This window comes from Engystomops pustulosus, chromosome 5 (assembly GCF_040894005.1).
Source record: "Engystomops pustulosus chromosome 5, aEngPut4.maternal, whole genome shotgun sequence".
Taxonomy (NCBI): domain Eukaryota; kingdom Metazoa; phylum Chordata; class Amphibia; order Anura; family Leptodactylidae; genus Engystomops; species Engystomops pustulosus.
Genome location: NC_092415.1, coordinates 70,814,450 through 70,827,707, shown reverse-complemented (window position 1 = coordinate 70,827,707; position 13,258 = coordinate 70,814,450). Strand labels below are relative to the sequence as shown.

The following is a 13,258-nucleotide window of genomic DNA, read 5'->3' as shown; positions in this document are numbered from 1 at the left end:
AAACAGCTGTCATGTGTTTGATTGTCTTGTGAGTCTACCCACGTCCTCCCTCACCCCCTCACCTCAATCAATAACATTTATGAAATGTTTTTGTAAGTATGCATCAATAAAACAGCATTGAAAAGGAGAAGATTGGTGAGTGCCGATTCCACTGTTTTTCTATATGGAACATTCTATGACAACCTTGTCTTTTTGCTCAGCCCGTGAGCCCTCTCCATATCCCTGCAGCCGGCATGTGACATAATATGACGCCACATGTTGGTAAGGGTTTAAATATAAACATTTTGTAGAATTATTATTAACCCCTTAACGCTCTGCGCCGTAGCTCTATGGTGCAGAGGTATAAGGGATGTATGAAGAGGGCTCACCGGCTGAGTCCTCTTCATACAGAGGTGGGGGTTGTTGCATATTGCAGCAAACCCCCACCGCTAATAACCGCGGTCGGTGCTTGCACCGATCGCGGTTATTAACCCTTTCACCTTTAACCCATCTTTATTGCGATCGCCGCGCCCCCGAACGTCATCGGGGGGCGGCGATCGGTTGCCATGGTACCCTCGGGTCTTCGTCTGGCATCTGCAGATTCGTTACAATGAGCCAGTGGCTCATTGTAATGAATGTGCTGCAAAAATGCCATATATTGCAATACAGAAGTATTGCAGTATATGGTAGGAGCGATCTGACTATCTAGGGTTAATGTACCCTAGATGGTCTAAAAAATAGTGAAAAAAAAAATTTTAAAAACAGTAAAAATCACAAACATATTAGGTATCGCCGCGTCCCAAAATGCTCGATCTATCAAAATATAAAAACGGTTACGGGTGGCGGTGACCTCCGAGGCGGGAAATGGCGCCCAAATGTCCGAAATGCGACTTTTACACCTTTTTACATAACATAAAAAATTAAATTAAAAATGATCAAAATGTCGCACAGACCTCAAAATGGTAGCAATGAAAACGTCGCCTCATTTCGCAAAAAATGACCCCTCACACATCTCCATGCGCCAAAGTATGAAAAAGTTATTAGCGTCAGAAGATGGCAAAATTTTTTTTTTCTTTTTTGTACACATTCGTTTAATTTTTGAAAATGTATTAAAACACAATAAAATCTATATAAATTTTGTATCACCGCGATCGCACCGAACCAAAGAATAAAGTAGGTGTGTTATTTGGAGCGAAGAGTGAAAGTCGGAAAAACTGAGCCCACAAGAACGTGGCGGTTTTTTTCAATTTTTCCACATTTGGAATTTTCTTTCAGCTTCGCAGTACACGGCATGTTAAAATAAATAATATTACGGGAAAGTAAAATTTGTTACGCACAAAATAAGCCCTCACACAGGTCTGTACACGTAAAAATGAAAAAGTTATGGATTTTTGAACTTGGAGAGCGAGAAATGAGCCGAAAAACCCTGCGTCCTTAAGGGGTTAAAGGTGTTTGCCTGTGAAAGAAATTTCTCAAATTTCAATCCCCTAGTGATGTTTACATGATAAAGATAATTTTTAACCCCTTACACAATTTTGTTCCGTTTTATTGCTGTATTAGCAAGTGTGGATTGGGACTCTCTGAGCAGACACTTCATGATCCCTCTAGTCCTGTGTGCTGACAATGTGGCTACCCTGTTCCCCGAAAATAAGACAGTGTCTTATATTAATTTTTGCCCCTATAGATACACTAGGTCTTATTTTCAGGGAATGTCTTATTTTTCCATGAACAAGAATTTACATTTATTGGTGAACCGAAAAATCAACTTCTAAAACATCCTTATAACTATCCAAACTCTGAACTATTGGGATATTTGGCCCCAATCTCTCATGTTTAGCAATGGCACTTTCCTTAAATAACCCCTTCATGTCCATGTAGCTGCTTGTAGCGTATTTGTTCTGCAATTCTTCACCCATGTGACAACCCTGTTGTAGCATCTAAAAAATCTACAAGTACTAATCTACGGCTTGTCGGGAGATGTAGCAATGTCTGCCACTAGGTCTTATTTTCAGGGGAGGCCTTATATTTTTAAGATGGAACAAAATTGTACTAGGTCTTATTTCAGGGGATGTCTTATTTTAGGGGAAACAGGGTAGTATCTGACACAGAAAGAAAAATATTACACATTACATTCTCAGCTCTACTATTACAGGCATAAAATACACATCTCTGCTATATCTCACCTATAACACATACTGTCAGATCTGCTGTGTCTCCCCCTCCCCCGTATAAAGATCTTATCTGTATGTATCCTAACTCTTCTCACAAGATTCCGGCAGGAAGACAGTTGTGTCTGTATGAGGTTGTCCTGGAATGCAAGGGGCTAGAGGAAGAGAGCAGAGAACAGCTCAGTTCAGTGTCAGACAGAAGAGCAAGATGTATGTCGGGTCCAGGGGCAACCAAAATTATGTACACCGGGACTAATAGAGACAGGTTGGCATTATACCTGTGAAATGCTGCATTTTTGTTAATAACAGTGAATTAGAGAATGTGTTATTTTGTTATCTTGAGTACATTTAAGAAACTTGTCTTCGTAGGAATACCCCTTTAATGCAGAGGTACATTTTAAAAGCTTTTAAATTAGAAATTAGTAAACACATATATTGTGCTACACACAGAAGAGAAAGAGAGGCGTCACACACTGATTTATTCAGACGTGCATCATAGCAGGACATTGGTGGTCACAAGGTAGGTAACAGCGGTTTTATGCTACATATCGATTCTGAGGCTTGAGAAAGCGATTTCTAATGTGGAACGCCCATTGCCTACTATAATCAGTGAAAGCATAGGGTGCAATTATAAGAAGGGGCTATGGGAGTATTATAATTCCCCCTTTTTTGTAGCCCCAGAAAGGGGGCACTATAGAGAGTGGACTGCAAGAAAGAAGGAATAGGGGCATAATAAGGAGGGTTGACAGGAAAGGGGGCATAAAAATTCTGCAGTCCGGAGCATTGCATGGGGGTTGCTGCAGGAAAGGCTGCACTATGTTGGGGTGGGGTACACAATTTTTTCAGGGACCATGGAGAGGGTGCACCTCATCATTGACTGGAAAAACAAATTGGCATGTAGCTTGTCCCAAGTTATAAAAAGGTTGATAACCACTGGTGTAAAGATTAGGTACACTTGAATTATCATAAAATCCCTTTTATTAGATTTTACTTTCAGATGTGCCATGTAATCGGTTATGATCTGACACCCCAGATAGACAGGAATGTGATTAAGTTGCAGTACTAGGCAGTATTACCCGGAAGAGCCTTGGGAGGGTTGGAACAGAGAAATAAAAAAAACATAAGGACCACTTATCTGGTCCTTTACCAAGGTCCTGTTTTGACCATCATGCCCCCCAACCCCTGCAAATGGTCGCAAGAGTGAAAATGATGACCCATCAACACTTCCTGCCCAGTGGGAGATGACAACATCCAGAGGACTGCAATGCGAGGAAAGAGGTGCCTCGGGGCTTTCAATTGTAAATCAAAAGTTCCTTCATATATAATGGAGATTCTATCATTAAGATGACTCAGCACGTTTTGGATATTTTCAGTTTTATTAAAAAAATACACATCAATCTCTGAGCATCAATAATTTATACATAGGTTCTGCATCAATTAGGAGGTGGAGAAATTCACCAAACAGATTTTCATTGGTCAAAACTAAAGACTTAGCCATCTGTCATCATCACCTACTCAATATAATACATCTTAGGTCTATTTATATTAATGACCTATCCATAGGATGGGGGTCGGACACTCCAGTATCTTAATCAACACAAAGAATGGAGACTGAAGAACGGCCGTATTCTCTTTGGTTGGGTTCTGTTACTTCACTTGAATACTATATAGTATATATAATAATAAAGTTAAGCTGCAGTTACCCATCCCAACCAATCCACAGAGAACAGACTGAAAAAAACCCTTAAATACAGTATATCATTCTCATCATTAACTGATGTTGTGCATTATGCTGACATCTCATGGTTCCTCCATTTCTATAGTCATTGGATTGAGGTGACCATTGGTGTGTAGTGATGTCGGTGAGGCAACTTCAGAATGATTTGTTTTCTCTTCTGATATCATTGGTCTTAGCTTGTCGCACGAGAAAAGGAGAATAAAACGTATCACACAAAATGCAGAGCTGACCGCGATGATCACAGCTGTAAAGTTGAAAATAAAATTAGGACGACTGCACAATAACTGTATGAGTCACATCACTGAGACATCTTTACCAGCACAGGCAGCACAAATTCAGGCTCCCCGCAGCTTCCACTAGAGGGAGCTTAAGAGCAAACTGCAAAATGTTTCTTTTTGGTTAGTTATTGATGTGCTTATATAACAGCCATGCTGTAACCCGCTTCTTATGCTACAGGCTTCATTTTATTTCATTTGGTGCAAATCCATATATGAGAAAATTGATAATTCTACCAAATGTTTTTAGTTAATAGAAAATTTTTGTTATCTGTTACCTAACAGTGCAATTTACATAAAACCCATTGTAAAGGGAAAACACTAATTGTTATCACTATTTATCATTTTTTCTTAGGAAGTATGGAATATCACTTCTATGAAATATATAATGAAAATATAAAAAAAATAGAGAGAGTTTTTATTTTCACCTAGATCTCATTTGGAGTTTATGAAATCTATAAAAAAAAATTGTATTTTTTTCTTTCTTTCTATCTCATGGGGTATGAGAAGGAAACCTGGGTTTGGTCTCTGGGAAATGGATACCGATACAGCAGAGCAGGTGTGGGACAGTAGGAAAGCGGAGGATTTGTAAAGAGTGAAGGGACCAGATAGGTCTGTTTTAGAGAGGGGGAGGGAAGGAGGAGAAAAGAAAAAGAAAAGGAAAACCCCTCTGAACAATTTTTCCCTTCCCTGTGTAAAAACAAGAATGCTCTGGATTTTGATGTATAAGACCAGGAAGGCTCACTCTTGTATAATTTTGGGTGTATTAATCCCAATGTTGGGGGTGGGAGGGAGGTGGGGTTAATGGTATAAGTTGGTATAGTCTTTGTCTTATTAATTGTTAATGAAAACTGTGAAGTGTTAGATCATATGTATGTACTTGTATTTTGTATTTTTTTATAATAAAAAATTAAATAAAAAAACAAACAAACTCTGACCTCAGACACATGCTCTAAGCACTCATGCTTTGTGTTAAATGTACATTAACACTGCAGTTCAACAACTTTTCGCTTTAAGCTTTTTAAAAAGTTATATCCAAAATGTACAGTGGCATGCCTAGTTGCTATTTACCTTTCCTTATGTTTCTTTGAGGTTTTCTACATTTCTGCTTCCTGTAATTAAACACGAAGCTTCCTTGTTGACATTGAGTAAACCGGTCCCTGGTCATGTGATGTCACACAGGTGCACTGCTCATTATATCACACAGCTCTGACTACTCTCTAAATTGCCGTGACATCACATGACCAGGGACCAGGGTTTATCCACCAGAAGTAAAATATGAAACTTCCTGTTGAATGACAGCAAGCAGAGATCTAGAAAACAGTGAGGAATATATATTGAAAAATTGTATAACTTTTCATTAGACAAACAAAATCAATTATTTGCTGAAAATGGACAACCCCTTTAATGACTGTAGGTAAGAATTTGAAGACACAGATACCATGAAAAGTAGACCCACCATTCATCATCTCATTGTCAGAAAATTCTTCTGGGTCCTCATCTACGCCAAGGAAGATGCCAACTGATGCGACAATAGCTACTGGGTAAATGGTGAACGTGTAGCGCACATACTTTTCAAACATACATGACTCCATCAGGAACCTATAGGGGAAGGATTATAATATCAGCACAAATGGTCTTAAGTAGCTGGATGCCACCAGAGATCAATGTCCCACATTGTTATCTCAGAAGTGACCACTATTAAAAAAGACCTTTTACCACATACACAAACTTTTTGCATCCTTATTTTTCCCCTAATATGCAATTTGAGCTCTGTTCTGTCTTAGCTTCATTCTGTGACTACAAACCTGACAGTAGATAGCCTTATTAGCATACTGGTCGTCAGTCGTCTATAATGTCTCTCCCTATGCTTTCTATTTCTCTAAAATAAAATAAAAAATGTTTAAACTTAGAGTGACAAATTCCCAATAACTAGTTGCGGGGTGAAGCTTTATCTGATCCCTGTACTAAATCATGTCCTATAAGGCATGTCCTACATATCACTGTGCCTCACTGTCTGACCTCAGCTTCATACCCCTCAGAACTGCTAGTCCAATTGTGTCTGATTTAGTGCAATGACTATATGGCTAGATGGAGCTGCTCTCTGACTTTGTGACTATTTAAATTTGAATATACTGGACTAAAGTTGACTTCTCTGCGGGGGAAGCACAATAGGAAAGATCATTTCTTGACACTGGATATGCAAGAAAAAAACAGCTGACAGGATCCCTTTCAGCATTCAAAAGTAGGAGACAGTATTCATACATGGCCTGAACTGTGTCATAGCCTCAATATGTAACGTCACCCAGATACTATGCATCTAAGGCTGAAGCTGCAAAACAAAAAAATAACACTGCTTTCCGTTATTTAGGCAATTAGAGCAATTAGTCGACCAACCTTATTCTATATCAAATGCAAAAAGATTTATAGGAGAGATAAAACACAAATATACAAAATGGAGCTCTTATTGGTACCTACCAGAACAGGAGAGCAAACATAATGAGGCCAAGAACAACACTGCTGACATATGGCTCCATTACATGGCTGACATTATACTTCAGTACTAAGCCAAAATTTACAATTGTAGCAATAGAAGTCCATGTAGCGTATGTAGCCAATCCATTATGTACCTAGAAAGCAAACACAGGACACTGTATCCACCCAGAAGTCTGACATACATAGAAGAAGATACACAGGATCACAGAGTCATCGCTACATTTCTGTGTATGACATTTCACTGTCATATCTGTCTAAATTAAAAGCAACAAATTTACAATTATACTCATTTATCATAAACACATTGTTGCAGTGCCGCCATTCACCATCAGGGGGTGCAAGATAACTTTGTATCGTTCTTATTTGTCCAGGACTCACATACTGTACATTTAATACCAGATCTGTTTAAAACAATTATATATGACAACTCAGCTGGGTTCACAGGGGCCATTTGTCTCATAAAATACCACAACAGTCACATCAGATTTTACAAGTAAATCAATGGAGAATTAATGGATTTCTATTCACAAGTGGTAGTGCTTTTTTGCTGACCAGAACAAATGAAATGTAGTCTCTAATAGAAAGGGATCCAGGAAATGTTTTATATTATATGGCGCTTAAAAACCTCAAAGGTTAACACCGTTCTTATTAATCCACTGGAATAAATCCAAGAGATTACAAAGGAAAAACATGGTCTGTTACAGCGGGTCAGTTCTTATTATAATTTATTATAGCCTTTGCATGTAGCTAAAGAATAGAAATATTTTCATGGAGTTATACCAAGGTCCTAGGCGCCCAGTCCGACATTGCTTGTATTCATATCACAGCCTTTTTTTAAGGATCATGACATAAATACAAGCATTTGATAACACAGGAACCGAACTCCTCATAGTTTAGTGGTGCTCAGAATAGGATTCACAGTCCAATTTCAACAATTCTGAAAGATTTGGCACACACAATTTTCTTGTATTTCTTTTTTGATAATTTTAAGATGATAACTTCACAACATATAGCCTTCACCATTATATAGATTTGTATGAAATTCAAAATATGGCAGGTCAAAAAGTTAAGAAGCTTCGGCCATCTCGACCTTTGTCAATTTAGATCTGGTTCGCACCGGGGATCGGATTTTGGCACATTTGCGCGACTTTCCTGTGACAGAAATTGGGAAGAAGGCTGTTGGACAATCGGACGGATTCGTATGGATTCGGACTAAGTGCGGGATTTAACATTTAAATTTGTGTCGCATCACTTGCACTTACATACACCGGGAAGAAGATGGTGAACTCCAGCAGACCTAATCGGGGAAGCGACACATGCAGGATATCGGGAGCACGATCTTAGTGAATCGCGGCAGATGTGTATTCCGGCGGACTTTCCGGGTTGGGGATCACGCAGGACCGGGTAAGCAAATGTGCCCCAATGTCTTACAGTACGTGTACATGCAACATACTAGACATGCCCCTTTATCATGACGTGACCTTCACATAACGTGACCACGTTACATGTAAAGCGAGGACCTTCTGGATACAAGAGCATTTTCCCAGAAATCTGGGTGGAGTTCCCTGTTTTTTGTAATCTTTACAGCCTTTGACATCCTTATGGTTTACTTTTCAGTATAAGCAGTAGACATTTTCACTATATATTACTTACCAATATCCTGATGCACCACAGATCAAAACGCTGATTTTGCGACATCCAGTTTGCATGGCGATAACAGTTTCTGTACGACATGTGAAGCATTAGAAAGATGGTTATGGGTATTAGGGCTAGGAAGATATTGGCAAAAATTAGAAGCCTATAGAAAACAAAAAAGAGAGAAATCAGTTATTTTTAATGTTTCCATCACTAGATTATTTCCTAATACTTAATATCATGAGATACATTGTATGACATAAGCACATGAAGAGGATCTCAAAGCAGGCAAAATATAAGAAACAAGTCATATTTATGCATTGGTAAAATTGGTATTGGTTGGAGTCTGAAGACTGCTGGGGGGCCAGAAACATAAAGGGGAATACTAAGGGGAACACCATTCTTTGTTATTTATTCTTTGTTGTTTATTAAAAAAAATCTGCTAGGCAACAGTTTCTTTATGGTAAAATAAGATGACAGGATAATTGAGATTTCTTTTTTTATCAACTTCATTTTGTTATTGTATAGCATAGTAAACTGTGATGGGGTTGGAGAACCCTTTTAAAGGAAATTTCCCATCAAAATCAAGCATGATAAAATAGGGGAGATTACTCATACATCCAGTGACTGTGGTAATATTTGTTATCCATGGCCTCCTTCCCTTTAAAAAGTTAGCCTGAAGGGCTTTGGAGGGTTGTACCAAAGCCCCTCTGTGCTGGAAATTCACAGAGGGAGAAGTGCTGAGGTAGCAGGGAGGAGGGTGCGGCAGTATAACAGCCTGTGAAGCTGCAGCACAAAGAAGCAAGACCCACCAGAGCCCTCCATGCTAATTAGCATAATTTTAAAAGTTGATATTAGAAGGAAGGAGGGCATGGGTAACAAATATAAGAGCCACAGCCATGATACCAGGATCCATAAGTTAGTTCCCTTGTTTATCTGCATGATAGGGCAATTTCTATTCCATTATGATTGCCACTTCTCAACACGTAGAATATTACATAAATGAATGGAATACTTACTCTCTGTCCCAGAGGAAGAGCCAACCAATATTTATAAGGTTATTAACTATCCATAATGCAAAGAATTCTGGTGGGTGAACCTCTGGTTGGAGATATACTGGGCCACTTTTATTGCTGAAACAATAGAAAGATCTGTTAGATAGATATAACCTGTTACTGACCATGTAATGTAGATGTTAAATGTGTAGGGAGAGGTTTTACAGGATGAGCCCTCTCCATACAGGGCAGGTGTCTTCTATATTGCATGCATTGCATGATTTCATTCTGTACCCTCAATCCACTGCAATTTTCACTTAAGTTGCAGAAGCCCATTACACCTGCATTGCAAATATGCCTTTCTGCCTTCTCTAAGCATTTGCAATATGATATAATTGTGTGTTTTAACTTACCTGGCTTCCTGTCAAAATCATCTGGTGAGTCCCAGGGTGTCCCAGTGACTTGTCTGTACTGCCCAATTGCTCCTCAGCTCTCAGCCCCCACCTTTATGCTCCTGTACAGTTCCTCCCTCCTGAACCTTCACTCACACAGGGAAAGAGCTCACAGTGTGGTGAGGTGACATCAGCCGGGGAGGAAGGAGCTGTACAGGAGCACAATGGTTGAGCATGAGAGCTGAGGAGTGATTGAGCAGCACAGACCTGACACATGTTTCTTTTTGAAATGCATCCAAACTATAGCAAACCCTGGAACTCACCAGAGAATACTGTCAGGAAGCCAGGTAAGTTAAAACACACATTTATATCATAAAGCAAATGCTTAGAGAAGGCATCTTAGCAATGCATGTGTATTGGGCTTCTGCAACCTGTTTTTAGTGAAAACAAGGTCCCACATTCCCTTTAACATACTGTGAAATCTAAGCTCACTCCTGAAATCCGATGGCATTTGTACATAATGATTCCACGGCTGTCAATTTAATGCAAGTGAGTGTTTCATTCATTCACCACACAGCTTTCTGCTCACTATGCAGGGAGCAGGAGCATCATCTCTTCACTGGCCTCTGCTGTCATGTGTCTTAGTATGAGGCAGATGTCCTCCAGGCATCATAGATGCTATAAGTTGTGCTTCTGCGATAGGTTTGGTCTGGAAAATATGGGCTAGATAAGTTATGTATTTCAGGGGCGGAATATAGCCATCATCTAAAAGCAACCAAAGCCTGGGCACAGCAAAAATGTCTATGAAATATAGACATATGTAGTAACAACTCTACAAAAATGTTCTTCTGAAGTTTACTGCTTATATTTAGACTAATATATATATATATGATAATTTAATAATTTCAGTAATACAGTTTCAATAATGTTGTATTTACCGTCTAAATAGAGTAGAAACAACGTAGATAATCCAGAGACCATTCCAGATATAAATAACCGACCATATGGAGAAAGTCCAGCCTGCAGGTGTAACGTCTAGCGGGTATTTGCCAGAAATGTTGCTGGCAGTTGTGATAAAAAGGCCTAATTAATCAAATAGAAATTTAGAATTTGTTACAAACAAACAGATTTTAGGAAAAAAAACTTATATCTACTACAACTGTAAATTTACTTCTCTTTCAAATCCCAGAAATTATTTTTATGGTCCGACACTTAATTTTTTTCTTTCTCTTCTTGTTCTTTGTGCTATTCTAAACCATTCTGTAAAGATGAACGATTACCTCCACCACTCCCGGAAGAGGCATGTATAACTTACCACTTTGAGATACGGCTGACAAAGCATTGAAAACCACGGTAACGATGTAAGAGATGAACGAGAGGCAGATGAGGGTTATCAATAATATGTTAGATGCCTTCATTGTCCTGGGTCAGTAACAGCCAAGGAGATGAATTAAGGGAGGCTGAGAACCACCTGTCTAGTTGTGGACTTTCAGTGCTGGGCTTTTATACATGAGAGAGAATGTCTGTTGTGTAAATATGGATCTTATCTCTGAGACTTTGTACTTAAGTAGTAATGGGACTTATGAAACCAATACTGCATAGACACTCTTCAGTTTATTGCAGGTAATGAGTTCCCCTTGTGTAACAGTAAAAATATTTGCAGTTGAAATGTGAGTAAGATCAGCCTAAAACCTGTTATATACATAATATGGTATCCTGCGTATATACTCAGTATAGAGATTTCTTAAATGGTCCTATTAAAACTTCTATGACTATATATTTTTTAGATATCACTGTATATAAATGTAGATATTATTAGTATGTGATTTATTTATATAGTAAGGAAAACAAGAAAAGATTGAATGCAGAGGACAATACGTGAGTGTGTTTAGCGTAATTTTTCTGTACTGTAGTGGTAGATTTATTTAAAGAGAACCTACCACCAAGAATCTACCTATAAAGGTAGATCGGGTGGTAGGTGGATGTAAGGGACGTGAGGAGAGCTCTTTTTAGAGCTAATCCGCACGTCCCCGCTAACTTTTGGGAAACTTTATTAACCTAATATGTAAATTTAGTTATGCGGCTACTGGGGCGTGGAGTAGCCGGCACGAGGCTACACAGCGTGGCTACTCCATGCCCCAGTAGCCACATTACTCCTCCTACCCTGTTGTGTCCGGCGCGCAGCTCCTCGTAGCTGCGCGCCCTCGTCTGACAAGCCGGCTACTGCGCATGCGAGGTAGCTCCGGCCTCGGAGCTGGGACTGCTCAGCCGGCGTTCTGCGCAACTACGAGGAGCTGCGCGCCAGACACAACAGGGTAGGAGGAGTAATGTGGCTACTGGGGCGTGGAGTAGCCGCGCTGTGTAGCCTTGTGCCGGCTACTCCACGCCCCAGTAGCCGCATAACTAAATTTACATATTAGGTTAATAAAGTTTCCCAAAAGTTAGCGGGGACGTGAGGATTAGCTCTAAAAAGAGCTCTCCTCACGTCCCTAACATCCACCTACCACCCGATCTACCTTTATAGGTAGATTCGTGGTGGTAGGTTCCCTTTAAGGCAATTTGTGTGGATGACATTTGTTTAAAGGTTATTACCAAATACGTAGACATTCATAATTAGTTTCATTCTGCCATATTTATACATTCTTTCAATTGGTTGTTATGAAAAAAAATCCACATGTGTGAAGATAAATTCCCAGAAATGTAATCATATGGTCCCTTGGAAATTAAAAATGGCTGTCCTTGGATATGACCACTGCTGCTGGAGTGACTTTATGTCTGAAATAATTTGTTTCTTTATAAATGGGGAGATTAATTATTGCTTCTCTGCCAGAGGAATCTCTTTGTCCTTGATACTTTTTGGGTTTCGACAACCTGCACGCCACTATGGGTGTGTTGATGCATAGTGCGGTTGGGGAGAGGAGCGGCCTTATAGCCGGACGCGCAGAAGGCAGGCCAGGACGCAAATTCCTGGCCCACCACATTTACTTTAGTCCCCAACGGAGTCCTGGCAAAGACTACAGCAAAAGAACACTGGTCTACAGGTCCGAATTTGTGGAGTTTGTGCCCACATACCGCAGCAGGAAAACCAGTGCTGGGAATTTTAAGAGTGTCATTCTAAATGCCAGTCTTCATAAATTCCCCCCCAAAATGTATGGGAAAACACTGAAACGAGGCGATCAGCTAGGCCTCAATACATGAAGCATACACGGCCACCCATGCCATGCACCGTGCATCAGTGGTCATATCTAAGGACAGCTATCTTGTTTCTTAGAGACAATAAGGCTACATTTAAGGTTAATTAGATGAAAGATGAATTCAATTAAATTGAAATACCCCTTTAATCGGTTCGCGACCATGTATTCATAGCCGGTAAGTCTTTGCGATCGCTGCCGACAAAACTGCCGGTGGATTCAAAAAGATGGCAGAGCATGGGCACTGAGGATCGTTGCTCCCTGTGATGTCATCAGGGAGTGGCGATCCATCGCCATAAAAGCCTTGGGTCTTCCGAAGACCCGAGTCTCTCTCATTTTAACCCTTTTATTACAATGTGCTATGAGCACATTGTAATGAATGAGGAGGA

The 13,258-nt window shown here is 39.8% G+C and overlaps 1 protein-coding gene across 1 annotated transcript; it reads right to left on the bottom strand.

The window, feature by feature from the left end:
• Window positions 1-3,547: 3,547 nt before the first annotated feature.
• On the bottom strand, window positions 3,548-11,191 carry LOC140134045 (uncharacterized). The gene is made up of 7 exons (XM_072154711.1): window positions 10,994-11,191; window positions 10,617-10,761; window positions 9,311-9,424; window positions 8,310-8,454; window positions 6,639-6,790; window positions 5,620-5,762; window positions 3,548-4,129 (listed from the first exon to the last, which is right to left on the bottom strand). The coding sequence occupies exons 1-7, from the start codon at window positions 11,094-11,096 to the stop codon at window positions 3,948-3,950; spliced, it is 984 nt and encodes a 327-aa protein (XP_072010812.1). The 5' UTR covers window positions 11,097-11,191; the 3' UTR covers window positions 3,548-3,947.
• Window positions 11,192-13,258: the final 2,067 nt, after the last annotated feature.

Coding starts and splice junctions, on each gene's coding strand:
- LOC140134045 (XM_072154711.1), bottom strand. CDS start 11,096: ATGAAGGCATCTAACATATTATTGATAACCCTCATCTGCCTCTCGTTC. Junction 8,455..9,310: donor CTCTTCCTCTGGGACAGAGA/GTAAGTATTCCA, acceptor TGTTTTCTATAG/GCTTCTAATTTTTGCCAATA. Junction 5,763..6,638: donor ATGTTTGCTCTCCTGTTCTG/GTAGGTACCAAT, acceptor CTTCCCCTATAG/GTTCCTGATGGAGTCATGTA.